General features: G+C 42.0%; 1 protein-coding gene across 1 annotated transcript; it reads left to right on the forward strand.

Annotated features, from left to right (window-relative positions):
- Positions 1-7857: 7857 nt before the first annotated feature.
- On the forward strand, positions 7858-26852 carry moxd1 (monooxygenase, DBH-like 1). Its single transcript, XM_027014082.2, has 12 exons — positions 7858-8382; positions 10681-10827; positions 11485-11652; positions 11892-11975; positions 14694-14873; positions 15180-15282; positions 15717-15883; positions 16580-16771; positions 18536-18595; positions 21583-21725; positions 25169-25337; positions 25582-26852. The coding sequence occupies exons 1-12, from the start codon at positions 8089-8091 to the stop codon at positions 25738-25740; spliced, it is 1866 nt and encodes a 621-aa protein (XP_026869883.1). The 5' UTR covers positions 7858-8088; the 3' UTR covers positions 25741-26852.
- Positions 26853-27428: the final 576 nt, after the last annotated feature.

Genomic DNA, 27428 nt, shown 5'->3' on the forward strand with positions numbered 1-27428 from the left:
ACATGAAAACAGAGCAAGACTGCTGTCTCGCGACTGGCCTTGGACAGCTGACTGGCGTGAGAGGGTCCTGTGCTGGCCAGATCGGGCTTGTTTTGACTCCAGCCCCCGAGATCTGTAGTCGGTCATAAGAACACCACACTGTCCTGACATCAAAAGCACACCACGCTTTCGGTCTTGGATGCCTGTGTAATCATTATTTGGTTTCTGGATTGTCGTTTAACGTCTAAATATATGCAGATATGCCTTATGGAGGCTGGATATAGCCTCACTCAGTTGCAGCAGCGAGAGACGCCTGAAACTGCAGTTCATTCTGGACCGTATGTAAGGAGAGCAGAGGCGAGGAAAGAATTTTTCTGACAGGCAGACACGACAGGTGGGGATGTGGAGGTGAATGCACAACTTCTGTTCCAAGCCTTTTCAAGGTTTTCCTCTAGTTTTTTCCCCCTCTAGGTTGGCAGTTCGTAGACCCTATGGAGGACATTGTTGTATATCCAGAGAGACCGACTGAAGGGTTATTTCAATTATTTCAGCCAAAAATGGTTGTATTTGCTTAATATTTTGCCATGCGATGAGGAAGGCCCACTTACATTGAACCGAAGTTCAGAAGCTAACAGCATTTGGCATTCGGTGGCACGTATTATGCCGACAGCTGTGTTTCCAGGAGGGACTAATGAGAAGCCTTTCTGATTACGCAGGAGATGCCTAGGAGCGCTTAGGCATGCTCTGAGTCTCTCCAAGGCGCTCCTGTGTGCCTCAATCACAGCGGGGGCACCGTGGCACTCCTGACCCCAATTTCGTCTCCTCGGCGCGGAGTTCTTTGACGGTGGCTCTTGGCAGTTCGTACCGTATAAGTCCCACTCCTTCGGCCAGCTTGGCAGAGCTGCATCATGCGGAGCGGCCTCGTGCAGTCAGGGAGGGAGGGAGACAGAAGGGCAGAAGCAGGCACTAGATGAGAGTAAACCACACGACTTCTGCGCATATCCATTCCAAAGGTGCCGCTCGTCATGGCTACCCCAACTTTTTGCAGAGCAGGAAGACGAGGCCTCCATCACCCGTGCCTCAGCCTCTCCTCAACCTGCTGGATGGCACCCCCAGCCTCCTCAGCCCCTTGGTAGACTCAGGGCTTCCTAGAGTTTACCCTGCTCAAACACACCTGCTTTGAACCATCTGTTCATTTGCAAGAGACCAATCAGGTACGCTGGAGCACAGAAGTTATTTTCTATTAGGAATAATAATAATAATAATAATAATAATAAAAAAAACATGTAGTTCCCCCAGGGCACAGATTTAAAGCTTGACTCCCTGACACTCTAGCTTGGAGTAACAAAAAGTAAAAAATACCAGAGGTTGATTCCTACAAGAACACAGGAGTATCTTCATCAGAGCACCTCTGCGGCTATGGCATCCTTACGTAGATGTAGCTGTATTCATAAACAGCAGGCTGACTTTAGGGGTTGCGCAAGTGCGAGTAGCCTAGCCTGAAGGAGAGGGTCACCACGATGTCGTCACCTTTATTTAGGTGCTCCAGTACTTCTCTCTTTGCTCATGTCATGATCTGGGTCCACCTTTGTCTGCCCAGTTCATGTAAACGTGCATCTTCTTTCTTGGTACTGTGCTCGCATTCAAATGAAAAAAAAAGACTGAAACAAATAAATACTGCATGCTTACTCACACTCCCCTTTGATGTGATTCAATCAGACACTGTATTAATATTCAAACTGCATGTTAAATATGACCCAATTTCTCTGAAAGACCGTCTTAGCATAAAAAAACGAGCTTCTTTCAGATGTTGGACTAGAATACACAACGCTTGACCTCGCTCTAAAGAAGAATGCCGCTTTATCGAAAAAGTGTCTTATTTGGCAAGCATCTGCTTAGTGTATCTGATCACTGATAAAAGTTCTGGCTTCCTGGTAGGCCTTGCTCAGATGTGTCTGTTACTTGTCTGTTCCTATGTAAAGGCTGTATATGCCAAGGCAGCGTTAGCAGGTAGGAACTGATTTCTGGCCGTTTCAGATCTCCAGATAGAATACATTGTAGTCCACAACTGGACAGCGAATCTCACCATTCCTATTTCTCCAGCAAAATAAATCACTAGACCATGGGTACTGGATCCTGGATACTGGACCAAGGGTACTGGATCCTAGGTACTGGATACTGGGTACTGGATCCTAGGTACTGGATCCTGGGTACTGGCTCCTGTGACAGTATGTCAGGCCTGTAATGCAGCTATTTGCAGATCCTGTTGTGGGACCTTTTTGCTACACTTGCTTTCATCGAGTGAGATCACTGGACCTCTGTTTGGGCTGACTGACTTTGCCAGAGAAGAACAATCCCCACTGTGGTCTTAAAAAACTCTATAGTTACTACAAGTTGAGGCACCATCTACTGACCTTCAAGACACTTTTAAAATAATTTGATAATTTATCGTAACCCTATCATTTTGAGTGAACTCAAATCAGAAATAAATACAATGTAAACACAGATTATAATGTAATCTGAACAGCATTTGTGAGACTAAGTTATTTTGACAAAAGAGGAAAAGTCATGTTAACAAAAGGTCTTAATTGTTTTTCATGGCGCAGCTGGATCAGAGCAGATAGGAGTCGTCTGTACACTTGAGAATTCCCCTCACTGCCGCAGTCGGCAGGCGCATCATCGATACAGACGTGTGACCTACTTCCATAGGCTGCAGTATGTGCCTGTGGCGGCATGCTTCACAGACGAGCAGGCACGCTTTGGATTGGGAGCAGTTCCCTTTTTTTTTCTTTTTTTTTTAAACCTCTCAACGTTCCTCTTTTCATCACTGTGCTACAAGGTAATCCTCATTTCTCTCTTCTATGCAGAAGACTTTGTCTGCAAAATCCACAGGCTTCTTTTTGGTACCTTTTAGAGGTTCGCCAGTGGGTCAGGCCCTCTGAGGTTACTTTGGTGCACTCCATGGTAGTCTTTTCACACATCTATGGCTAGCAATCGCTTTAGCGGTTTTTCTTCACAATTAAAAATGTTCTCTGGTCATCTACCACTGTGGTCTTCTCTGGTCTGCAACCTTTCTTGTGCATGAACTAATGAGGCGACAGCCCACAGAGACGCAACTGGGCAGCCAATTGTCTGATTACTTATGGCCCTGTAAAATGGGAGAACTACGTATAAAAAGGATTGCAATTCCTGCATGGTTCACCTGATATGGACATACATGCACTCAGATTAAAGCTGGCAGACTGCCCTTTACATTTGTAGTCAAGGTTTCATTTGAAATCCAATGTGTCGGAACACTGAGCCAAAACTACAAATTGCAGCAGGGCCCAAACCTTTACGGACCACCTGTTAATGGGATAATCCCTAATGCTACACATTAACTTAAACATATGCAGCCTTTGTCCTTTCAGCGTATAGTTCTCATGAGACCCACACGGGGGAATTATATGTCCAAGGATAAAAAGATATTTTTTCTGTTTTTTTAAATTTGAATATTGTCTCAATCATGTCCGATTATTCTGCCTGGAATAAGATCCGCGAATTACGACGCGGTTTCATTTGAATTTCTGTAGTTGAACGCTTCACTGCCATAAAATATGTCAGCACAGACCTTAAAATAGAGTACAAAAGCATTGTGTGAGTCAGATTGTACTTGGAGGCCCTCAGAGGAGACAGCAGGTAGGTGAAACGTTGCAATTATCGCCCGAAGGCTCATTCAAAAACACAGTTTATTTTTCCATTAGAACAGCAAGTCACAGTGGGGTCACAGCGACCCTCTACAGAGAACGTGCTGATTTATTCACATTCACACATAATATATATGCACATGCACGCATGCTAGCACACACACAAACACACCCATACACATCATACGTGCATGCTAAATATAAACATTTCACAAAAGTAAGTTTACAGTAATGTAGATGTAAAAGGGTTTGATGGATGGATGGATGGATGGAGACCATTAAGAACTATATATGGGTGGACAAATGCATTGATTATTGGATGTTCAAATGTAGATAAATATTGAAACTTTAAGCAAGGCGATAGCCTTACATGGGACCTTTATCCTTTCTCTTTAAAACATTTTTGTTCTTTAAAAACTTTATATATCTGATGTATGAGTGTGTATGGGTGAAAGGGTGAATGGATAGATGGACTAATTAGTATATGTTTAGAATGTGGACAGTACTATACTGAAATTTTAATATTTATACAGGAAATAATTTGTGATGTTTATTGGTTTTGAGTCAGTTTGCATAAAGTTACTTAATAGTTTGTTCACTATAAACAGGACCCCTGTGTTAAAATGAAACAGTAGTCAATAAAGCGAAACAAGCAAGGACGAGAGCGGGGAGGATTCTCTTTGCTTGGTTCAAGAGAGACATCAGCTCGACAAAAATACATAATTGTTATATAATTACTTCCAAATGATGAAAGCTGAGAACTTCTCGTCACAGTTTTGATACAGTGTTAATTTACTGACCGCCTCCAGCCGCTTTCCCCTGTTGTTCCGTGTTGAGCGCAGTGCTCGAAGACGCCTGCAGAGGGGGAAAGTGAGTCTACTGCAGCTTCTGGCGGGATGTTTTGCTACAGCAATCGTTTTTTTTTTTTTTTTGGTTTTTTTTTTGGACTTCCCTCTAAGCAAAAGGTTTGTGTGGATTTGTGTCATGGCATGTGGCATTCCAAATCAATTCCATACTAGAAAAATCCCTTTCTGAAAGTTATGATTGCTCTTTTGTTGTAAGGCAGACGTGTGTAATCACCGGGAAAGTGAACCCACTAAGACGACACTCGCAGGACGGGAGGCGGCACAAGGCCAATCTTCAGAAGTTTACTTTTAAGTCAGCCGATATTTTGCACATTGGTCACATTGGATCTTGCACCGGGCATGCAGTGGCAACGTACGAGAAAAGTTAAATAAAGTGAATGTGGCCTCACCGATCCGTGCGGACGGGAAGGAGAGGGACCAGCTGCGCTCGCGGAGTATCTCCTGCAGCGTCTAGTCCAATGTTGAAGTTATGAAGGGATGGGCATATGGACGAGCGCGATTATACGTATGAGAGAGAGAGAGAGAGAGAGAGAGAGAGAGAGAGAGAGAGAGAGAGAGAGAGAGAGAGAGAGAGAGAGAGAGAGAGAGAGAGAGAGAGAGAGAGAGAGAGAGAGAGAGAGAGACAGACAGTTCATACCAAAGGAGACAGGGACATCAGAGCTGTCTGAAGTTGTTCAGCCGCTCAGAGTTGAGAGACAGCTTTTGGACCGTAATTCATCAGTGAATTTGCTGCAAGCCCCAAGTGACAAAACGTATGGGTGTGTGTTTCAATACCAATCTCTACTCAACCAGAATCACTACTTTGTCAATGAGACTACAAGCACTTCACTTAATCACTAATTAATTCTTTGCTGCTTGCCAGATCATCAAGGGGAAAGACAGTGTGTGAGCCTGCACAACATGAGAATTTATTTTTTTTAATGCCATACATCCTTTGAGAGTATTGTGTACCTTTGTTAAAAGTGCCATTATTAGACAGAATTTTTGAAATTTTTGGCCTTAAGCAAAAAAACAAAAACAAAAAAACCTGGAACCCGAGTGTTCGGTGCGACAGCTGTATTTATAACTTATACTTTACCCCCCTCTTGTGATAAGAAAAAGAACTGCAAGGCTGGCATGATTAACTTAAAATATGTCCCTTCGCAGTGCACAGGACAGTAAGACATGTTCCAAGACACATATTACTTCTAGTCATTTATGTTGTCCTGAGGGGATATTTTCTAGTGACACACATTTACAGTCTAGGTCCAAGATTAATCACTTTTAATTAATTGCAAATTAATTCATCGTTGCAAATTTTTTGAGATCCAGTCCAGCAAGGGGGGGGGGGGGTGTCATAGCCAACTCCCCATACAGTAGGTCGGTAATGACAGAGCCACTCATCAAGGAGATAAAACCACCCAAGCTTTACTTAATGTCCTTGAAGACTCCTAATACCTCTTTAAAGACCAGCACCACAGTGTTGTCCTAGTCCAGCGTTGGTGGATATAATGAGGAATGAGAAAAACTGAGAAATAAAGCCCCTTAGTATGAAAGTGCTGAGATACTGCCTCAGATCAGCATGTGTTTTGACCACCATGTGGCCGTTCTCAACTAGACACTGCGCACTGAGGATTTGGTGAATCACAGCTAATGGTGTGATCATTACATGATATTTAGTACAATGAGATTACATTACATTGTCGTGAGGTTAATAAACTTTATGAATATGAATACTTTATGAATAACCATTAGATGTTACAAAGAGTAGTTCCTGTAGGACTGACGTAATGGAGATAATCTGGCACTGCTGGGTCAGACGACGCTGGTGAGGTAGCGCGCATGCCACAATTACTGCAATGCAACACGGGCCTCACTGGTTCTCATCAGAGCTCTCAGCCTCCTCGTTACACCAGAGTCCAGACGCGGGTAATAATTTGTCCTGCTTGGTCAGTACCAGCATCTGAACTCAGCAAGAGTAGGAAGGGTCTCAGAGCAGCTCAGGGGTTAAGTGCCTTGCACAACAACAATGGGCCTTGTTATTTTAAGCCCTTATTTTTTATGTGGTCTTTCCAAGGCTGCTGTGCAGGGGCCGAGCCCTGGGGAGAAATGGGGGTTTCACATTGCAGCCCTCTCTGAGCCATTTGGGGGTTTAATGCCTCAGAGAAGGACCCTTGAACCTATCAAGTCCCTGAGCCCCAGGTCATCAACCCAACTGCCCATTAGGACATGGAACCAGGGACCCTCTAGATCTATCAGGTTTCGATTTGTGGTGTGAAGCTCTAACCTGCTAAACCACTGCCAGCTGCTTTGAGCCTTCTGTGCGGAGACCACTGTCAGTTGATTGCTATAATAATATACTTATGTGTATAACATATTAATGCCTTCTCTCAACTCTCCACATTGGCCATTTAGTGATGTTTGACATGGAGGCCATTTTGAGGCAGGGTAAGACCACTGGTCTTTTCTTTCACATTTTTCCCATGGAATGTTTTTCATTTTTCATGTGTTAAAACTTTTTTTTTTTTTCCCCTGGTGGGCAAAACTATGAAGTGTCACAACAACATAAAAGAAAAAAGGTTATGATAATTAAGTGGTTTAAAGACAAAACATTTCTTCTCATCTAACACTGTCTAACAATCCTGTTATGGCCTTAATGTGGTTTGCTTTCTAAGCAGTGTTGTCTCAGACAATCCATCAGTGACAAATACATGTCCACCACAGAGGGAGAAAATACGCATTTCTGAACGCCATTGCTATCTCTAACCCTCAGTAGAGGGTTACACCGTTTACACCGTTTTTGTCAGAGATAAGATCGTTTAACGATTTTAACAAATAATTCTGTTCGTGTAGAAAACGATTATGGGTGGTGTGGGGGTGCATACGATACAATCGTTAAATCAGTCATACCAATCAACTATTTAACCGAACACTCAATAATCGCAAAGGATATAGGGCTAGTTTAACAGTCATGGCTGTTACAGAGCCCATATCTGAGGATAAATGTTTCCTCGTCAAAGGCTCCTGTGTAGAGCTTTGATTTGTAAGTTTTTCACAAGGTTTCTCTTTACGCTTACATTAAAAAACAGAAAGATGTACCTTTCCATATGATCAACACGATTCTACTAAAGATGGTAACAAGCAAGTATTATTTAAGGGGGGGAAAATAAACCTTCTTCGTTGCCATCCTTATTTGGTTTAAACTAGGCCACTTGCTTCTCGTCAGTGATTCACAGGAACACGTGAGCAGTCTGAACTTGTTTCGACCCTGAACTTGAAACTGGAAATTCAGGGCGCACCAATATTCGTGTAAATATCAAACCGTGGTGAATAAACAGTGGTGTACAGCTAACTGACCATGCGGCTAAAGCGCGAGACATGCCTCCACACATCAAAGGGATCCAGCACAAGTTACGACAGTTCGTCAAGAGGAAGAGCTTTGCATTGCTGCCAGTGTTTGAAAAGGATCAGTCGTCTCCAATGCGCACAAGCAAACAAACACACTTGCAGGCAGACACTGCGTGTTTCCAAAAGCTACTTTATGGCGAGAGTGTTTTGTCCTCTTGGTTTTACTGTCGATGAAGCTCATTACTTTCCGTAATATGTCCGAAAATAAGGTTCTCTGCGCTGCAGTTTTCTTAACGTCAGTGGTTTGTGCAGCTTGTTCTCGAGGCAGCGGATTTGATCACGCGGCTACCTTGGATGCGAATGGGAAATACACGATTAAATGGAAGTTTGATGAAACAACCATCACTTTTGAAATCGAGGCGGAAACGAAGGGATACATAGGGTTTGGCATATCTCCCAACGGCGCGATGGCTTCATCAGATATTATGATAGGAGGTGTCGCTCACGGGGAACCTTACCTCCATGTAAGTTGAAATGTACCTTTGATGATCACTACTACCCTTGTCCCTTCCTAGTAGTTATTTTGTAATAGCACATAATTATTGCGATGGTGTTTTACGGTGTTATTATGCGTTGAATCCTATTCCTGTTCCTATTGCTAAAACCATATTAAAGTAATATTTAAATATGATTGTTTTCATTTATAAGTCAGATTCTTTAATGCAGCACTTTTTCGAAAATGAAAGTACTGTAATGCAGGTGTCACCCAGAAACACTCCACAGACTAAACACACTGTAGTTAAAGAACTTCAGTTCTCTACCTGTAATAGTAAAATCAGCTCCTTCATATTCTTTTAAGGTAAGCCTTTTGTACCCCAGCACCTCTATGTTTTTTTTATTACCCACTTTTGTTAACTTGCGGCACTGACAGGAGCAGATGCCTTTAAGGCAACCTTAGTTTTCAGCCTTGGCTCCTGCTTCCTGAGACCCCTCCAGAAATCTGTCAAACCAGGCTTCCCAACAGCAGACTCCTCATCGCTCCCATCGAAACTGGGAAAGCAGCACGACACGATCTGGACTGGCATGAATCGACGCTCAGCCAGCGCCTGAGGATTACAGCCAGTGCTGCCTTGAATTGCTGCCACCTCATACAGCTCTTCTCTCCGCGAGCGGGCAGTGTCACAATCAGAGCACGTCTCTACATATTCCAACAGTGTCTGTTGTTTTCCTTCACATAAGGAATATGCTCCCAGTGTTGTGGAGGTTTCTGTTGATTTTGATGCATGATGCACCATGAAGTTTTGGTTTGTTTTCCTGGGACGCTCATTGTCGGTTACTGTGTCCCAAGATGGTGTTTTTATTTATTTATTTTTGGGTGCCTGCTGTATGGTTTTTTGGTGCCACCACCCTGCTATGTCACATTTGCCCCTAACATACCTGATCCAAGCTGGTTCTCCTCCCTGGCATGGTTCTCTCAGTCCAGCCTCTATAGTACAGCTATCAACCATTCCTGGCATTTTCACAGACATTTAGCCATAAGTTTTAATGGTTTTTATTGGGTGGTAAACCTAACAAGATGGCCATGAAAATCTGTTCTCTTACCTCAGCTATATCTCCTGAGTCCTGAGTCCTGCCAGTGTGCTTGTGTCAAGTGCAAGGGAGCTTCGACACATGCTCAAGTCTGAGCAGAAAAGATTTTTCAGTAGGCTTCTAAATTCCTCCCTGTTGCTACTGTTCAAAGCTGCATCATCAGTTGAACATAACAGTGCATGTTGAAAATGGCACGTGGCCAAGCCATAACTCCAATCCGTCTTGTTTTGAAAGATTGAATAATCTGTCTCAGATTACACTGCATGCATTTCACATTTTCACTCGTGCTGTTACCCTGAAAAGAAAAATAAATAAATAAATAAATTTTCTCAGTTGAGTTGTGGAGATTTTGCAATGTTCTCCACATTTATGTTGGTTCAACAGCTCCAGGTCCAAACATTCAAACATTAACACTAGCCTGAATACATGATCTAGTCTGATATATTCAAATATGCCTCTTTCCTTTTTTCACTGCTATGGTACGTGTCCATATTTGCCCATGTCATTCAATGAAACACTGCAAACTAAACGCGCTCTTTTAGGTGCTTTTAACCAAACTGCAGCTAGGCGTGACGTTTTTAAGATTTACTGCAGGTTCACGTCTCCTGCGGCTAAGTGACTGTTGGTTTGTGTGGATTTTTCGCACATCTTTTCCCAGACCCTGTAGTCTGTTCCTTGCCTGTTGAAACATTGCTCAAGGTTTTTTCTTGCCTACAATGAAGTGATTCTTTGATCACTTACTATAGCTGTCTTCCTTGTCTTGTATCGGAAGCTCTAATATACTTTCATTTCTTCTTAGCGATGCGTGAATATGAGGCACCTAACAGTGATTTTCTTGCAATGTTTTGGCCTACTGAAAAACTACTTTACTTGATCCCATCATCATTTTGTCTGACGCCATCAACATGCTCCATGAGCGAAACTGGATTGTAGAATTGAGAGTAGCCTGGAGTTATGACCACTCAGAGACTGCAGTGGGCCGTCTTTGAATGCACCTGCCTAAGAGAGAACAGCTGTGAAGTAAATTGTCCAAATACAATTGAAAGCCAAGCAAAGAAAATATTCTGCACATGCAGAACAGCTTATTTGAAATGGCTGAAAATAGATTTAAATGAAAGTGTATGGCCTCTGCTTTCCGTCTCACTGGACTGGAGAGCCAAAACATCATTCTGTCTTAATGCTTTTTATGAAAAACCCAGATAATTGACATGCATTTGTGCCTTGTCATCCAGGACTACTTTGTGGACCAGGGCAGGGGCGTCCATGAAGACCCAATGCAGAACTACAGGCTGCTATATGGGATGGAGAACCACACGCACACAGTGCTGGGCTTCAGCAGGGACCTGCAGACCTGTGACCCCAATGACAGGGCCATCACGGTGGGTGGAGTCTCGCCCCGGAAAAGCCAGCCTTCTGGCTGAGGGCCTTTTTGTACAAGCCCATTTGTATGTAATGTTTGGAGCGATTAAGATGGGAGTTAAGGGCGAGAGGTTAGGTTTAATAGTCACAGCTTTTCTAATGACTTCATTCAAAAGAAAGCCTACCAAATCACTCTCGTTCGTTATTATTTCCTGTGAATTCATCATGAAATCAGGTCACCATGTGAGTTAATATTTTAAATTGGTTCTCACTGCTGAATCACCAGAGATAAATTAGCCTTTAGACTGCTCGTTTGGCACTTTTTTTGCATCTTTATTCTCTTTCCAATTGAAGTCTGCAAAAATTTAGCACTGATACATTTACTGTGAAGCATGCAGCCACATTTCCAAACTGGCTTTCAGTGGGAATGATTTGCAGTCAGACTGTGAGTGTGAATGTATGAGATTACATTTCATGCCTGCACCAATGAAGTATTCCTTGACTTATTATGGGAAACTGCATTACTCTAATGAAAATTTAAACCAGCAAGCCATTACTTACTTACATAAATGCAATATATCTATGCTAAACATAGCAATATAAGGAAAAGAGAACCTTCACTGTGTCTGTATTAGGGTGTCATCTAGACGCTTCAAGAAAGTGGTTGTGCTCTCCAGGACAGTACGGTACGGGTGATATGGGCATACCATGATGAAGATGTTGGGCCGTCTGGGCCAGTGTACCATGGTGCAGACAGAGGGAGGAAGAGCTTACGCCTGCTTAACCCTAAGACTGGCACAAATGTCCCTCCCGGAACTGCAGTCTTTGATCTTCGAAACGTTAACGTGAGTAGCACAAAGTAACGTGGTCAGCTAGAAGGCTTTAGGCCCTGAAAGAGAGGAAGTTGGCATGGTGAGTGAGCTACACTTTAATCATCATTTTTATAGTCTTTGTGAAAAATAAAATGTCTAATAATTATTCTAAACACATCAGAACGTTCCTCAAATATTTAGTTTTGTTTTTAAAAGTAGCTTGCAGGTTAAATGCTTCTAATTACAGGTCATCTGTTTTCCACCTAAGACAGGTCCCAGTGCCTCATAAAGACACAACTTACTGGTGTCGAATGTTTAAAATGCCAGAGGTGCACACCAAGCATCATATAATTAGAGTAAGTATTCCAGTTTACTTCACATGAACGCATTCACACTCACCATGTAATAATTTGGAATTGTTAGTTCCCTTTTGCAGGTCTTTTTCACTAATATATGAAATATATTATATAATAAAATATTATATAAAAATATTATAACATATGTGTTAAATTCTGTTGACAGTCGTTTTCATCCCTTTCAGAATTCTGTAAAATACACAGAATCTCAAAAAGCTAACCACTCTATCTAGCTATGTAGTTAGTGGGTATTTTGATTAGCCTTCATCAGCCTCAGTTCTTAATATCTACAAATGTAGACAAAGCTCTTTATCTGTTCTGGAAGAGAATTTCATTACTAAATTGCATAGTAGATAGAGTTGAAGAAGCTTTGAATTTTATTATTTTTTAGGATGCTCTCTGTGCCTCTCTCTCTCTCTCTCTCTCTCTCTCTCTCTCCCCCTCTCGCTCGCTCTCTCTCTCTCTCTCTCTCTCTCATTGTATGTTCTGAAGCAGCAGCTCACCTGGTTATTATAATTACAGAAGATGCTATTTTTAGATCAAACATCACTCAAAGTATATATTATCCCCATGAATAAGCAGTCTTTCCTGAAGCAGGGAGTCTTTCAATTAATAATTAAAAGTAGAGAAATTTTCATCAGACAACATAAACGAAAGGACATAAACATTAAATTTCAGTTTTATCCTTTCAGGCATTCTGCTACATGTTTTGTCATGTTTATATACTTTTTTGCGATTAGCAAGGAGTGGATTCTTAGTCTGCCATTGACTTCAAGAGTGAAGAATCTGTCTAAGAATTCAACGCTGTTACCATGGCTATAGCTACTTATTATTAGCCCAATACCCAGCACTTTAGCTTTGACCATACAGTAGAGTACAGTGGTGGGCTGTTGGAGACAGCATGACTGCAGTCCATTCATCCGCTAACGGTCTAAGCAGATAGCATTCTTCCCTCAATTGGCCTTTGACTGGGAGACATCGAGAGGGACCAACTACAAGACTTTCAGAGCAGAGGGATCCTTTTTTTGGCATGGGGGGGGGGTGCTGGTTATTACCTTAAAAGTGCTCCTAAACTCCTAAGTGTTTTCTTAAAGTGATTGAGACATTTTCACTCATGTAAGTATGAATCATGTGAAGCTTTTAAAGGTAGTAATTCAAAAACAAGATATTTTGGATTAGATACCCTGTCCAGGTATGACATGGATAACCACTGATATGTTCTGCACTGCATTTTGCCAGAATGTAAATATGTTATTAATGAGCTAGTGATATGGCTTCTCTCCGCCGACCAGACCCAGAGCACCACAGCCAGCAGCGTGTTAGAGTCCAGGACTCTGTGTAAGCGAATGGAAAAAGCATCGGATCCCTACCACCGCCTGCTGATAGCTGTTCCTGGCTTTCCTACTGCTTTCACATAGATGCCAGAAGTGGAAAATCCCAGATGCATTGGCCCTGGTCTCTGATTTCAGATCATATTGTCAATTAACACATTTGGCTCAAAATAGGCAAGTTTATACTTGGGGGACTAGTAAAGAAATCTCATCATGCACTTCACTTTTTATCATATTACATCCCCCCACTACTATGGAATTCCTGGCTAAGTTTGCCTCCATCCTGCTGTTAATATATTGGTTCGTCATACTTGGTACCTTCATTGCTGTTATTACAGGATTATAGATATTCCTTTTGCTGTTATAATTACATCTCATCCTTTTATTTTGTTAAACCCTATATTCAGGTGTCAGATTTCAGAAAAAATACAGCCCTTCACTTCATGTTGAAACAAACTTGACATAGCACGTAGAAGTAATTGCGGCTCTGTGAACCGGAAGAGTGTCCTACATGAACACCAGCGCTGCCTTTGATGCATGTTGTTTTTATTACACTCCAGATGCACATTTGTCTTCTCCGATCCATCAGGTTTTTAAAGCCACAAACAGAATCAGCTCCCCATGTGTAAGCAAGACAAGAGCAAGGGAAATAAACACGACGCTGTAATATTTATCCGGTTGCCGCCGGGTCTCGCATTCCGCTCCCCCGAGTAGGAAACCCTCCGGAGTGGGACAAACAGATCCACCTGCTAGAGAGGCTTTTATTAAGAATTCCTGCTTCAACCATAAAGCTCCCCTGCTGGGATGAGGAAACTAATTACAAAATCCCACATTTCCTGTCCCTGAGCTCTAAGGTCCAGCTATAGCTCACACACTTGGTGTTTGTCTTCTTCCATAACACACACACCCTCTCAGCCCATACAGAGATTTTGTCTGCACTTGTGTAATCTGAATCGCCTGTGTAATGCCAGCATATTATCATGCATGTTGTCATGCAGAATAGCTGTGACTCTTAAGTAGTGTTTACTATCTGTATTTTGTTCTGCGCTGATTGTCAGTTTAGGAAGCACTATTATTAAAACTTTGTCCCCTACATTTGTTGAATGTGATACATCTGAAATATAAATGTATGCAAACGTAATTACTTCCACTATTAGTTCCTTTCTAACCTTTAATGAACTTAATTTGTTAGTGTAAAGCATTTTAAATTCATCCAGACTGTTAGCTAACAGCCAGAAGGCCCTAAAAGGCCCTATAGGAAGCCCTATGGGAAGCCGTATAGGAGGCCATATAGGAAGCCTGACAGGAGAACGTTCGTCTGTAGCTGCCACATGCTTTCCCAGTGAGCCCTGCCCTCATGGCCTGGCCGGCGCTGCTCTGGTCTCAGATTGAGGCGCTGCTGCAGGAGGACCACAGGGGCATGGTGCACCACATCCTGCTGTACCAATGTGACAGCACGCTGGATGACAGCGAGCTTCAGGCCAGCCACGAGTGCTTCCACCCCAACATGCCCGACTCCTTCCTCAGCTGCGAGACCGTCATCTTCGCCTGGGCCATCGGCGGAGAGGTGAGTAATACAGTGGGAAACCAGAAAAAGCCATTGTGACACTGAAGTCAGAAACCATTGGATTTACTCATTTGTATCATGAACATAGTGTCCACAATAATTGGTTCTGTATACTGCTTCAACTCTAGGTTCAAATATTAATTTGTTCAACTGAACACCAGTATAGTCTAATATATTAAGTAGTGTTTTATTCTTTTTTTAATGTGACACTGTCGATCAGGCATGTTAGAGCTATTTGTAATTGCTTGTTATATAATTACCCAAGCTTAAAACAGTGAGTAAGTTTTTCTGGGTATTCCATTGCAGGGATACACCTACCCTCCACATGTGGGAATGTCGATAGGAACAGCTGCTGATCCAGTCTATGTGCTGATGGAGGTGCACTATGATAACCCCGCCTTACACACAGGTACAGAAACCTTATCTTGGCTTCAGACACAGTAAAGACAACATAAGACAACATTGGCCAAACTGCTCAAACATTCTGGCAGCTTGTACCAAAAGACCCTTTGCTGGTCTTTGTCCATAGTGTGTTCCTGCACAGGGATGTTTCTAAAAACTAATGTACACATAAATATCAAGCCAAGTATAAATGCCGCAGAGACACATTTGGGGTCAGTATCTGATTAATCATACCAGTTCAGGCAATTTGAGTTGTGTTGCAAATTGAGCCAGCTGTAAATATGCAGTATCTTGTCAGGCTTTTGGGCATGTGTGTATGTGGCCACATGTAATTGAAATGTAGTTAAATCTCATCTGGACATATTCCCGATATGAGATGCGTGTGGTGACACACATAACTCACGCTAGTGCTGGACATTGGTCTTTTCCTGCATCTCTCAGGACTGCTGGATAACTCAGGCCTGAGGCTTTACTACACGCCGCGTCTGAGGAGCTACGATGCAGGAGTGATGGAGACAGGAGTGTGGGTCAGCCTCTATCACATGCTACCTCCAGGCATGGAGTCCTACGTCACTGAGGGACACTGCACCCAGGAGTGTCTGCGGGAGGTAGTATCCCAAAGACTCCCGGACACTCCAAGATACTCCCAGATACCTTCTTGAATAGATAGGCATATAAGCTGCACAATTTGCTATGAAACATGAACTAGTCTGTTAGCTGTTGAGACCAATTACAGTCCAGACCACAGTCATAATGGGAGTGGAGGAGCTGAAGATGAGTGTCAGGACACAAGTCTTGCTTGTACAACAGCCTTTGAGAAGACATAAAATCTTATGTGTTCTTACCAGAAAGAAAAAAAAAATGTTAGTTTCTCAGTATCTTATTAAAGCACTTTGAGTGAAGTGGAGTTTCACTGAAGATAATTATTTAATATTGGAATTAGACCCTGTAGGGTGGATATAGTGAAGCTTTTCATCCATTTCTGAATGCAGTAGAAGACAAGAGGTTACAGTTAAAGCTGTAATTGATGTCAGAGTTCTTATTAACTTCACTAAAGGAGTCCACTGCCTTCTCTTCAGTCTGGCTCCCTCCATTCAAATATTTCTTCAAATCTCCTCCCTATTTGCTGAGCCAACGGCCATCACACAGACTATTTCTGTTTTGGAGCAATTATTTTAGTAGTAGCTTTCAGGATATAAAGACAGTTCAACCAAAGTATTCCTAAAAAAAACAACAGCTTGAGCTGCTTACTGCAACTTTAAAGTCACCCACTTCATTTGCTCTTGTTTCCCTCCCACCTCCAGTCTCTGGACATGGAGATGCCCAGTGGTGTACGTGTATTCGCCGTGCTCCTCCATGCTCATCTGGCTGGCAGGGCCATTCGGACCAGGCATTTCCGAGGTCTGGTTGAGCTGCCTCCCTTAGCCTCGGACAACAACTTTGACTTCAACTTCCAGGAATTCCAGCCTGTCAGTCCTGAACGTCTGCTTCTGCCTGTATGTGTCCAATTGCCTTAGGCTCAGTTTCCACTTCATAATACGCGTAACTGCTCTTCAGGGTAGAGGGTATACACATCTTTGCACAGACTCATGCATGTGATTAGAAAATTGGTGACATGTTCGATACTTATTTCACCCACTTTATATGGAGGGGCTGGTCCATTTTTGGATTTGTAGGTGAGCATCAAGTTTTTAAATCCGATGTATGATACAAAGGAGAAATCTGCAAGACCTGGTCAGATTGGAAACGTGAGTTGAGAATGACAACCGGTTGTTCAAAGTTTTGCCCAGGCTACTAGTTGTTATCAAAGGAAACTGTGAGGTCATGATAAGAGATGGGAGGTCCAGAAGCTCTGATTTTTCAGGGGTTGAGCTTCAAGTGGTGGGCTGTCATCCATGATGCAATGTCAATCAAGCATGCTGATATATGCTTGGAAACCTGCATGTCAGAATGGGAAAGAAAGAATTAATTGCGTGTTGTCAGCATAGCATTGGTAGGAAAAGCCATGAGAAGATATTATATCACCTAGAGAACAAGTATACAAAGAGAAGAGAAGTGCGCTTAACACTGTGCCCTGGCGGACGCTGGTGGAGAGTCTGCATTGACTGGATGTGGGTCCTCTTACCTTATAGAACCATCCCTCCAGATAGGGCTGAAACCATTTCCATGCAGAGCCAGTCACACCGACGCTGGAGAGAACAGAGAGGAGGATGTTGTGGTTGCGTCAGTATTTCTAGATAAACCCCCTTCATGATATTGTGTACTTCCTGAAGTCATTTTTTTTTCTGGCAAAACACCCCCTCGACATGATAGAGCCAGTCCTACGCTTCACAGCTGGGATGGTGGCATTTTGATGAAAAGACTTCCCTTTTTCCACTGTACACAGTGCTGATAATCATGGCCATACAATTCAGTTTTTGTTTTATATGGCAACTGAACACTCATCCTAAACACTTTGTCTTTGTGATCGACTACAAACGCCTGTCTGGCTTTTTAATTTGCTTCTTCCTTACGGGACTATATGTAGGACTCTTAAAGGTGGATGAGGATACGTTGGTAAATTTGATAAATTTATTTTAAGCCCTGGGAGTTCAATTTTGCCTGAACAAAACTCTGTGTGGTCTGAAAGGTTTTTATTTTTCATACAATTTTTTGTACAGATGCTCATGGTAACTTCAGTAGTTTGGAATTTGCTCCTAAAGAGGAGCTGGACTTGTGGCGGGTCAGCAGTTCTTGTTGGAGTTGTGTGGATTTTTCCATGGCATCAAGTGCAGAAAGACACGGGAAGTAATTATGACAACAGGCCAACAGGAAGCTCCTATTACGTCTGTTAAGTCATCGCATACATTTCTGCAATCTTCCATACTGCTCAAGATGACAAAGTATTTGAACTTATGACTCACTGATATAGTGATTTAAAGCTCAAATAAATATATCTTTAATCAGTTCCTTTAAAATTACCTCTGATGTGAACAAAGGTAATGCAACATGAATGTAGGGAGTTGTGAAAACTGACTTTAATCTAAATCTGTCTTTAATCTAAATGTGTGTAATCATTTGGCAACAACTGTGTATGTGTGTATGTTTTCTTTTTCTCTCTCTCTCTCTCTCTCTCTCTCTCTCTCTCTCTCTCTCTCTCTCTCTCTCTCACTCTCACTCTCTCTCTATTAACCTGTATAGTACAGTAGGATTACCTGGTTGTGTTGTTTTTCATTTGTGCCATATCTGCATTTGTAAACTGTTTTTTTTTTTTTTCCCAGGGTGATTCCCTAATCACTGAATGCATATATAACACCAAAGCAAGGCAGAACATGACTTGGGTAAGATGTTTTGGCAAATATTGAATTGGCTGCTAATTAAATTAGTCCAGCTATGATTTGGAGTCCAAGGATTTCTCTTATCTGAAGAGCTAAGAAAGGGCAGTCATCTGTATTATGTAGATTGTGTGGTGGCTCTCTCTCACTCATTCTCTCACTCTCATTCTCTCTCTCACTCTCATTCTCTCTCACTCTCATTCTCTCTCACTCATTCTCTCACTCATTCTCTCTCTCACTCTCATTCTCTCTCACTCATTCTCTCTCACTCATTCTCTCTCTCACTCTCATTCTCTCTCACTCATTCTCTCACTCATTCTCTCTCTCACTCTCATTCTCTCTCTCACTCTCATTCTTGCTCTCACTCATTCTCTCTCTCACTCTCATTCTCTCTCTCACTCTCATTCTCTCTCACTCATTCTCTCTCTCACTCTCATTCTCTCTCTCACTCATTCTCTCTCTCACTCTCATTCTCTCTCTCACTCTCATTCTCTCTCTCACTCTCATTCTCTCTCTTACTCTCTCATTCTCTCTCACTCATTCTCTCTCTCACTCTCTCACTCTCTTTCTCTCTCACTCTCATTCTCTCTCTCACTCTCATTCTCTCTCACTCATTCTCTCTCTTACTCTCTCATTCTCTCTCACTCATTCTCTCTCTCACTCTCTCACTCTCTTTCTCTCTCTCACTCTCATTCTCTCTCACTCATTCTCTCACTCTCATTCTCTCTCACTCTCATTCTCTCACTCATTCTCTTTCTCACTCTCATTCTCTCACTCATTCTCTCTCACTCTCATTCTCTCACTCATTCTCTTTCTCACTCTCTCATTCTCTCTCACTTTCATTCTCTCTCTCACTCTCCCTCTCTATCTCTTTCTCTCTTCATTTTTCATTTTCTTTTCTTTTGGGAATTGGCCATCCCTGTGAGCAAAAACAAAGTCGGACTGTGTACAATTAACTGTGATGAACGAAGTTAATGATGGAAACTGAGTATAAATTGCAAAATGTCACTGAACAAATTGGTTGCTAATTGGCTCCAATCCCAGTTGTTACTGCATTATTAGCGTTGAAATGACAGCAAATTATGGAGTGCTTAAAAAATAGGAAAAATGTTTCTCAGAATCATATAAAATCTTGTCCTTTGCCTGTACTAACCCCACAGTTTCATAAAAATAATTTGCTTTAGTATAAAAGCCACAAGCCTAGTTTTACCATACTGCCATTCACTGCACAGGGTCTTTCAAGTGTCAGCAGTATGACATATCTGAATGGTTTGGAAAATGGAATTTGAGTGGTTGCCTGGGAAAAATAAAGTGATTTCCTGTGTTTGAGAAAAATACCTGTTTTCAGAGCATTGCTAACATTATAGCTAGTCTGCTGCATTCAGTGCCAAAATATTAGTCCAGTTTGACATTTGCAGTTGTCATGCCACAGATAAAACATGAAGACCTTTAAGTCTCTCGTTTATAAGCATTTCTGCAGTGGTCCGGCTAAAAAGACCCTAAGGTTCCCTTGAATAAAATATAGGCAATGTGGAAATGCTAGAGAAACAATAATTAAAGTAATCATCATCTGTATTCATTTCATCACGAACATTGTTCATTATAAGCCAGCAAGACAGAATATTAATCTAAATATTTCAAACAAAGCCACTATCTTATGTCACTGAAAGTCATTCTTGGGTGCCAACCTTCCATAACTACCTCTGTAATTATGTGAATAATGGGAGAATAATGATATCTCTTGGTTTTTGATTGGCTGGATCTGCAAACTGCGATGGCCAGAGCAGATGGACTAGGCTGCAACCACCCACTTACACACACACAGAGAGATCAGTAAGAAATATGTGAATCCTGACCCGAGATCAGTCCTTAGGCTCTACATTTTCTGAATGCAAATCTGCAGTCAGAGAGAAATTGGCACTTTTGCAGTTTATTAATCATCAAACCATGTCATGTGACATATGATGTGACTGGTTTAACTTAAAGGTGCAGTGCGTAAGATTTAGGGGGCTCTATTAGAACAAATGTTTTCATTAGTGTATAATCACTAGTATCTATGAATCATTGTTCTCATTAGCTTAGAAAGAGCCCTTCATATCTGCATAGGGATTGCTTCATCTTCCAAGAGGGGCCACCATGTTGCAACACTATGTTTCTAAAACGTTATTGCCTATAACATTTTTTTTTTTTTAAAGTATTGTCTGTAAAAGTATAACGTTAAAAAAAAATAAATTTTGAGCTCAAATATCTAACCTCTATAATATTACTGGGTAGTCTTTCTAGTACTTAACTCTGCATATGGGGGGAAAAATATTTCCTGCTGTCTCGTAATTAGGCTGATCACCTAGAACAAAACAGCTTTTTACAATTATTTCGCTAATATTACCTTGTATTAGCATGCAAAGCAGTTAGCTTCTGTTAGCAGTAAAAAGCTACCACAGTCCAGAACAATAATATACACATAGAAGCTTATAATATTCATCTTACATGGACACTATAACTTGTAGTTTTACAGTCTAAGTAACAAATACAATTTCTACAAAATTGTATGATGGTATATCACACCTTAATGAAAGTACAGGTTCTGAATTTCACAACTGCTTCAGTGTAGTTGCATTACTGCATTGCGCTTGTCAACTAAATTTTACAAACATCGTAACTAGTAACTAGTCTCTGCAGTCCCGAACACAATTTTTTTTTTGTTTTAACCAATCAGGAAGCCTTTGTACAAAGAGATGAAACCCTTTGCCTGCAAGGAGCACATAGAACAGTTAGTAAAATGCTAAGCCTGCATACTGTTAAAGGAAGGAGCTTTGGAGAAAGGTTTGATGAGATTAAAGAGCCTTTTCAGTTGCAAGTCTGATAGAAGTTAGCAAGAAAATTGCTTATGGCACCTTTAAGATGCACCTAGTTGTGCAGGGGTTACCAGTGGTGACGGAGCCCTGGCGGGTCATGAACCCAGAGGTTCTTCACCATAACTGTGTCTCCTTCAGGGTGGCCTGAGCACAAGGGATGAGATGTGCTTATCGTACCTGCTGTACTACCCGCGGGTCAACCTGGCCAGGTGCGAGAGCCTTCCAGAAATCAATGGGCAGCTTAAGTTCATCGGAGTTAAACAAATTCAGAGCCCTCTCACGTAAGTGCTACACTTCCTCCTCCCCAGACTTACTAGCATGTGATAAAGATATCATTGTTTTTCTTGTGCTGGAGGAACACCAGAGAAGGTGACATTAGCTGTGTTACTTTACAGCCAGACACTATATGCAGAATGCGGTGTGTGAAATGAGTTCCTCCAACAGGATGCGGATTATTCTCTCTCAAGCAGGTGCCAGAAGTGCACTTCATAACTGAACAGATATAAAGCAGGCACAATTTCACCAAACTTGAGACATAATAAAGGAGATCGAGCAGTAATTATCTGAAATGAAAGGGTCTGTTTAGACAAAGCCGCATCAATGCTGGCTTCCCGGCAACAGCTCGTTCGAAGGCTTTTGAGCTTGGCCAGAAGACCTAAATGGCATTTCTTCAGCTGTATTGCACTGATGTACTGCTGGTTGCTGCCTGTCCAACTTGGCTCCAGTGCAGGCTTATGTGTTAATGGATGTGTGAGTTGCAAAGAGTCAAACTCCATCCTTTGTAAGTCTCAGAAGACAAGAGTCCAGTGCCGCTGGGGGCGAAGCAGGAGCTTGTTCTTTATTCGTGTCTACTCTTTATGTGTGAGCGGGACTGTTGAAGCTGATAAGTCACTGTTGTCCCGCATGTCACAGTATCGCCCAAGTCAGCTTCGTATGATACTAAAAAATGCCTCAGTGCTTGATGTCACCACGTTCTTTTTGCTGGTCCACACTGGGCTATTTGTATGCCGTTCACAAGCTTGCTTTGGTGCTGTCAAGAAAGAAGAGACAGCCCGGCTGCCTAACTGACCAGCACATCTGGTCTAGTCTTGTAAAGTCTATTTGTGTCTAGTGCTAATAAACACGGTGGAGCAGAAATGCAGACATAAACACCAAAGTTGTGAGACGTAAGCCTCACATTCCATGGCACACATACGTTCAAACATTCTAATCATTATTATACTCATTATGCCATGGAAGAAAGATTCAAATCAATTTTTATCTTGAAAACATTGTCTACTCTCGTAAGAAAAGTATTTCTTTGCCCTATCAGAGACTAATAATACATATTTACTCCCATTTCAGTGCTGATGTATGTTTGAACCAAAGAATGAGTTCAATGAAGTCAGAGAGAGTAAGAACAAGGAGGATATCGTGGAAACACTTTTGTTCTTTTTGCATGTGTGTGCGTGCGTGTGTGCATGTGTGTGTGTGTGTGTGTGTGCCTGCGTGCGTGCCTGCGTGCGTGCGTGCGTGTGCGTGCGTGTGTGCGTGTGTGTGTGCGTGCGTGTGCGCGCGCGTGTGTGTGCGTGTGTGTGTGTGTGTCTGTGTGTCTGTGTGTGTGTGTGCGTGTGTGTGTGTGTGTGTGTGTGTGTGTGTGTTTGTTTTCCTGTGAGGAAGCATGTGTTTGTGTGTGTATGTGTATTTGTTTGCATTTTAGGGAGTGTGTCTGTGTGTGTGTATTTTTGCATGTGTTGGGTGGATGTAAGATGTGTGTGATGTGTGTGCATGGTGGGGTGTCTCTGAAATGAGAACCATCTGATGGGCCCCACTGTTTACATCCCCTCCTGCTGCCCTGAGCTGTTTGTACTCTGTTGCAAGAAGGAAGGGTATTTTCAGAGCTTAGAGAAGGCAACTCTGCACAGATTTAATTTCAAAGCTCTAACCCCTTTGAAACACGCACGCACAACACACACACACATACACACACTCACGTCCAATGTGTAGCAAGACACGTCAGAGTTCATTCCAGTAAGTAGGTTTAACTATCACATACATTTAAAATACATATTTTTAAAAACATATTAAAAAATCATGTTTAACATAAAGTAACACTTTTAACACAGATGCTTATTTTACTTCACACCGTCTCACAAACACACACACACACACAGAGGGAGAGACCACTGAAGTGTTTATAAAGTCATTAATATAAATATTATAAGAAAACTTATGCCACCATCCGTTCTTAGTAGTGCAGCAATCATGTTTCACTGCGGCTTCATTATTTTCTTTCACGATCAAAGCTCTATTTCTAGAGCTATGTGTGACTAGCACAAGGGTTTAATTACATTGCACGTATTTTATTTGTCAATGTTAAGTTTTGCTTCAAAAAGTTACAGCACTTCACATGAGTAAAGTTTATGACAACAATAAAATAAATAGTAACATAACATAAACACCACAAGGTAAAAAAAAAGCAAAATTAGGATGTAATAAACTAAAGGTAAGGCCACCTAAACAGGTATATTGTCAGGCTTGAATTTAAAAACCACTCATTTTCCTAACAGCCTTATATTCTCTGCATTACTGTACCAGCAAAAAAAATTAAAATAAAAAAAAGATTTTACCCCCAAATTGCAGTCGATCCGTGCAGATTAGCTGTAAGCCTGGCTCAGCTGAGCAAAGGGGTCACGATAGGCGCTAATGCTTCAGGGTATGTCAGTGCTAGAACATAAAAGGCTTTAAATATCATAAGCAAGACTTAAAGTCGGTGCGAAATTTAATAGGAAGTCAATGTAAATTGAATAAGATCAAAGAAGCATGCTTATCTTTCTTTTCTTGGTAAGGATTTGGGCTATAACATTCTAAATTAGTGGAAGCTTACCTAAGGAGACATCAAGGCAACCAGCAGCCAGTACTATGCAGTAGTGAGACCTAGAAAGTGAGAACAAACATCCTGGTTTCATACTGAGTTAACGTATGTCTTATTCTAGATATGTTTCTTAGATCACACTATGCACTTTTAGAAATTACTGAGATTACATAGCAGCATTAGGAGTCACACTGAGGTCTTGGTAGCTATACCAGTAGCTATAGTGCACAGAAACCTTCAAGGCTTGATAAAATCATCAGTATTATTCCTAGTAGGATTTGTGCCATCATTACTTACTGTGCACTAAATTGGCAGTAATCCAGATATTCACATCTTTAGGACATTCTTCCATTTTGCATTACTAAATCAGTTTAAACTGATAAATAGAACTGGATTTACATTTACAGCATTTAGCTGACACTTTTATCCAAACAGACTTACAGTTATGACTGAGTACAACTCGAGCAATTGAGGGTTAAGGGCCTTGCTCAGGGGCCCAACAGTGGCAACTTGGCAGTGGTGAGGCTTGAACCAGCAACCTTCTGATTACAAGTCAAGTACATTAACCACTGAGCTAAAATAATTGACCTAAAACTGTAACAATTTAGACTAAAAAAATTTCAAGCCTGCCTGTTAAAATAATTGTCATTACTTTCATAGTAATTTTCAGTTTCTGGTTTGGTCGGTGTCCCTAGGAAGACAGCAGTTTACCTGAATTTTTCAAACAGAAATGTAATTGGGACCAAGTGGGCCTATATCGTGTGCCTGTATTCACCATGACTGCATCTAGAGTGATCAGAACATCTGGACAATACCACTTCTCATATTTAGCCCACTCTACCCAAGATAAACTGAGTCTCTTCTGTGCAGGACCTGGCCTTTTATGATTAAGAGTCCCAAGAGATATAGCAACCTTTCTTTCACTGAAGCCATGGACAAGTTCCGATGGACCAAGAAAAGAGGAAAGGCCTTCAACGAGCTTGTGCTAACCCTCCCCATAAATGTGCGCTGCTCGAAGACCGGCCAGGAAGAGTGGTCGGTGAGTGGCCAAACGAGGGAGGCGGCAGGGGCTTCAGTAAAAGCAGGTCATTGTTTTGGGTGCAAGTCCTGCCTTTCTATGCTGTTAAGCACTACCTTTCAGCATTGGCAGTCGTTATGCTATAGCTAAAACAAGACCGCTGCCTATTGTATATGTATTTCAATCCATCTTCCATGCCATAACAGCACTCTAATAAGAACTGTTTTCTGTGAAAGACAAACTGACTCTTATCTACTCATCCCAGATCCAGGGCGTTATCATGCCACCCCCGAAGCCAAAGTCAGTACGTCCACCGGCAGCTGCCACGTGCCCGGTCACCTCCGGATCCCAGCACCACTGTGAGCCGTTTGTGGTTGTCATGGCTGCACTTGTGCTGGTGCTGCATGCCCTCTCACGGTTCTAACTGCCATCCATGCTGCAGCGGAGTTCTGTCACCCACCCATCCACAAAGCCCTCTACCTGCTCCCAAGTCTAGCTCACGTTTCTGCACATCGGCACACGTTTCTGCACATCGGCACGCATTTCTGCACTTTGATCTTCCAAAACCAACCTGAAGCTCCAGTGTGAATCCTGTCACTATGTACAAGGCTACAGTGATGAATTTCCTCAAAATGTAATAATGCCCCAATGAGTTATCCGCATTGTACTCCACCCTCTTTACAAAGAGCCATTTATATGTTTCAGTTCCACTACAGAAGTCTGGCCTGATTTATTACTGCTCTCTGAGAAAGCCTCTCTGTCGCTGGAGGCTGGCAAGGGCTTTCGAGCTGTGTCTCAAAGGAGCTTTCACATCTCTTCTGTGTGAAGCGAGCGGCAGCACGCTTAGCCACTGCGCCGACTGGGATTCCACCCAACTGCTTTTGGAACGCTTTTCACAACTAAGCCCGGGTGCAGTCCTCCAGTGCTGCTTGCCCTGTTCCTGTCCCCCAGCGTTAACCAGCCAGGATACCCAGGGGGAAAAGAAGCTGGCCTCTCGCCAACACGTTCCTCACTGGAAGCTTAAAGTCAAAGTGGGCTCGTTATGGTGACAGGATTTTGTTAGGATTGCTTTGGTTGTGCTTATTAGTAGTACCTTCCAGAACATGTTGTTTAGGGTCTGCTTCAAATTGTTTGAACCTCCATGATAGGAGGAGCACTACTGCCATTTCTAATTGCCCAGCATGTCATGTTGCAAAAGCCTCTAGGAAAAGCAGGATCAACAGGAAATACAGTGACAAACATTTGCTAAAACCTGGAAATCAGGTTTTCCAACAGATCTGAGATAGCATTTTAACATCTCATTTTACAGTTTCACATTAAATTTTTCAGAAGATCATAATTTGCATTTATGTTAAACCTACAATCACGATCCTTTGCTGCCTTCATATACACTTTATTATGCTAACAGATCTGACACCTCCTGTTACAATCTATATGTGTTTCTCATGAGTGAAATGCTGTCATTCTATTGAAAAACAAATCTTTTTTTTATATTTTGTATGTTTTGGACACAATAAATATTTCTTTCTTAAATCATCTGAGAAAGTACATTTTCATTTGGAAAATATGTCATGTTGATCACAGTGGGGAATAGTTCAAATGTTTTCAGATGGCTGTTTTTAGCTCTTTTAATACACATATCCTGTTATTTGAAATGGTTGTTTAGTGTGCTTCCAAGGCATTGCAAACATAAATGTCTCCCAACGGCAAAACCTCACGGCAAAGCCAATCAGCTCGGTTCTTCTTTCACTCCCTCTATTAAGGTCATGATGAAGGTCGTGTGTGTTTAGCAAGCGAAATTGCCATTCAAGGTCACTACATGGGATTCTAAAGAATAAAAGAAAAAGATCCCTACTACTTTTAAGAAAAGGGTTGTTAGGTTTTTCAACTGATGGTTTGGAATGATGCGATAATCCCAGAGGTTCAAGGTGGTTTTATGTAAGACTCCAGTTAGCACTGGTGAGTCCCTGTTACGTTGTGGAGGTCCTCACGCCCCTCATCCCACACAATACCACCCCATATTTCGGCTACCCAGACTGTGCCTGTGCTGTTCTCACTGCTGCTGAAGGAGGAACACTCCACCATTTCCCTCCCATTTCTAGTGCGTTAGCC

Source organism: Electrophorus electricus, chromosome 8, assembly GCF_013358815.1.
Source record: "Electrophorus electricus isolate fEleEle1 chromosome 8, fEleEle1.pri, whole genome shotgun sequence".
NCBI classification, from domain to species: domain Eukaryota; kingdom Metazoa; phylum Chordata; class Actinopteri; order Gymnotiformes; family Gymnotidae; genus Electrophorus; species Electrophorus electricus.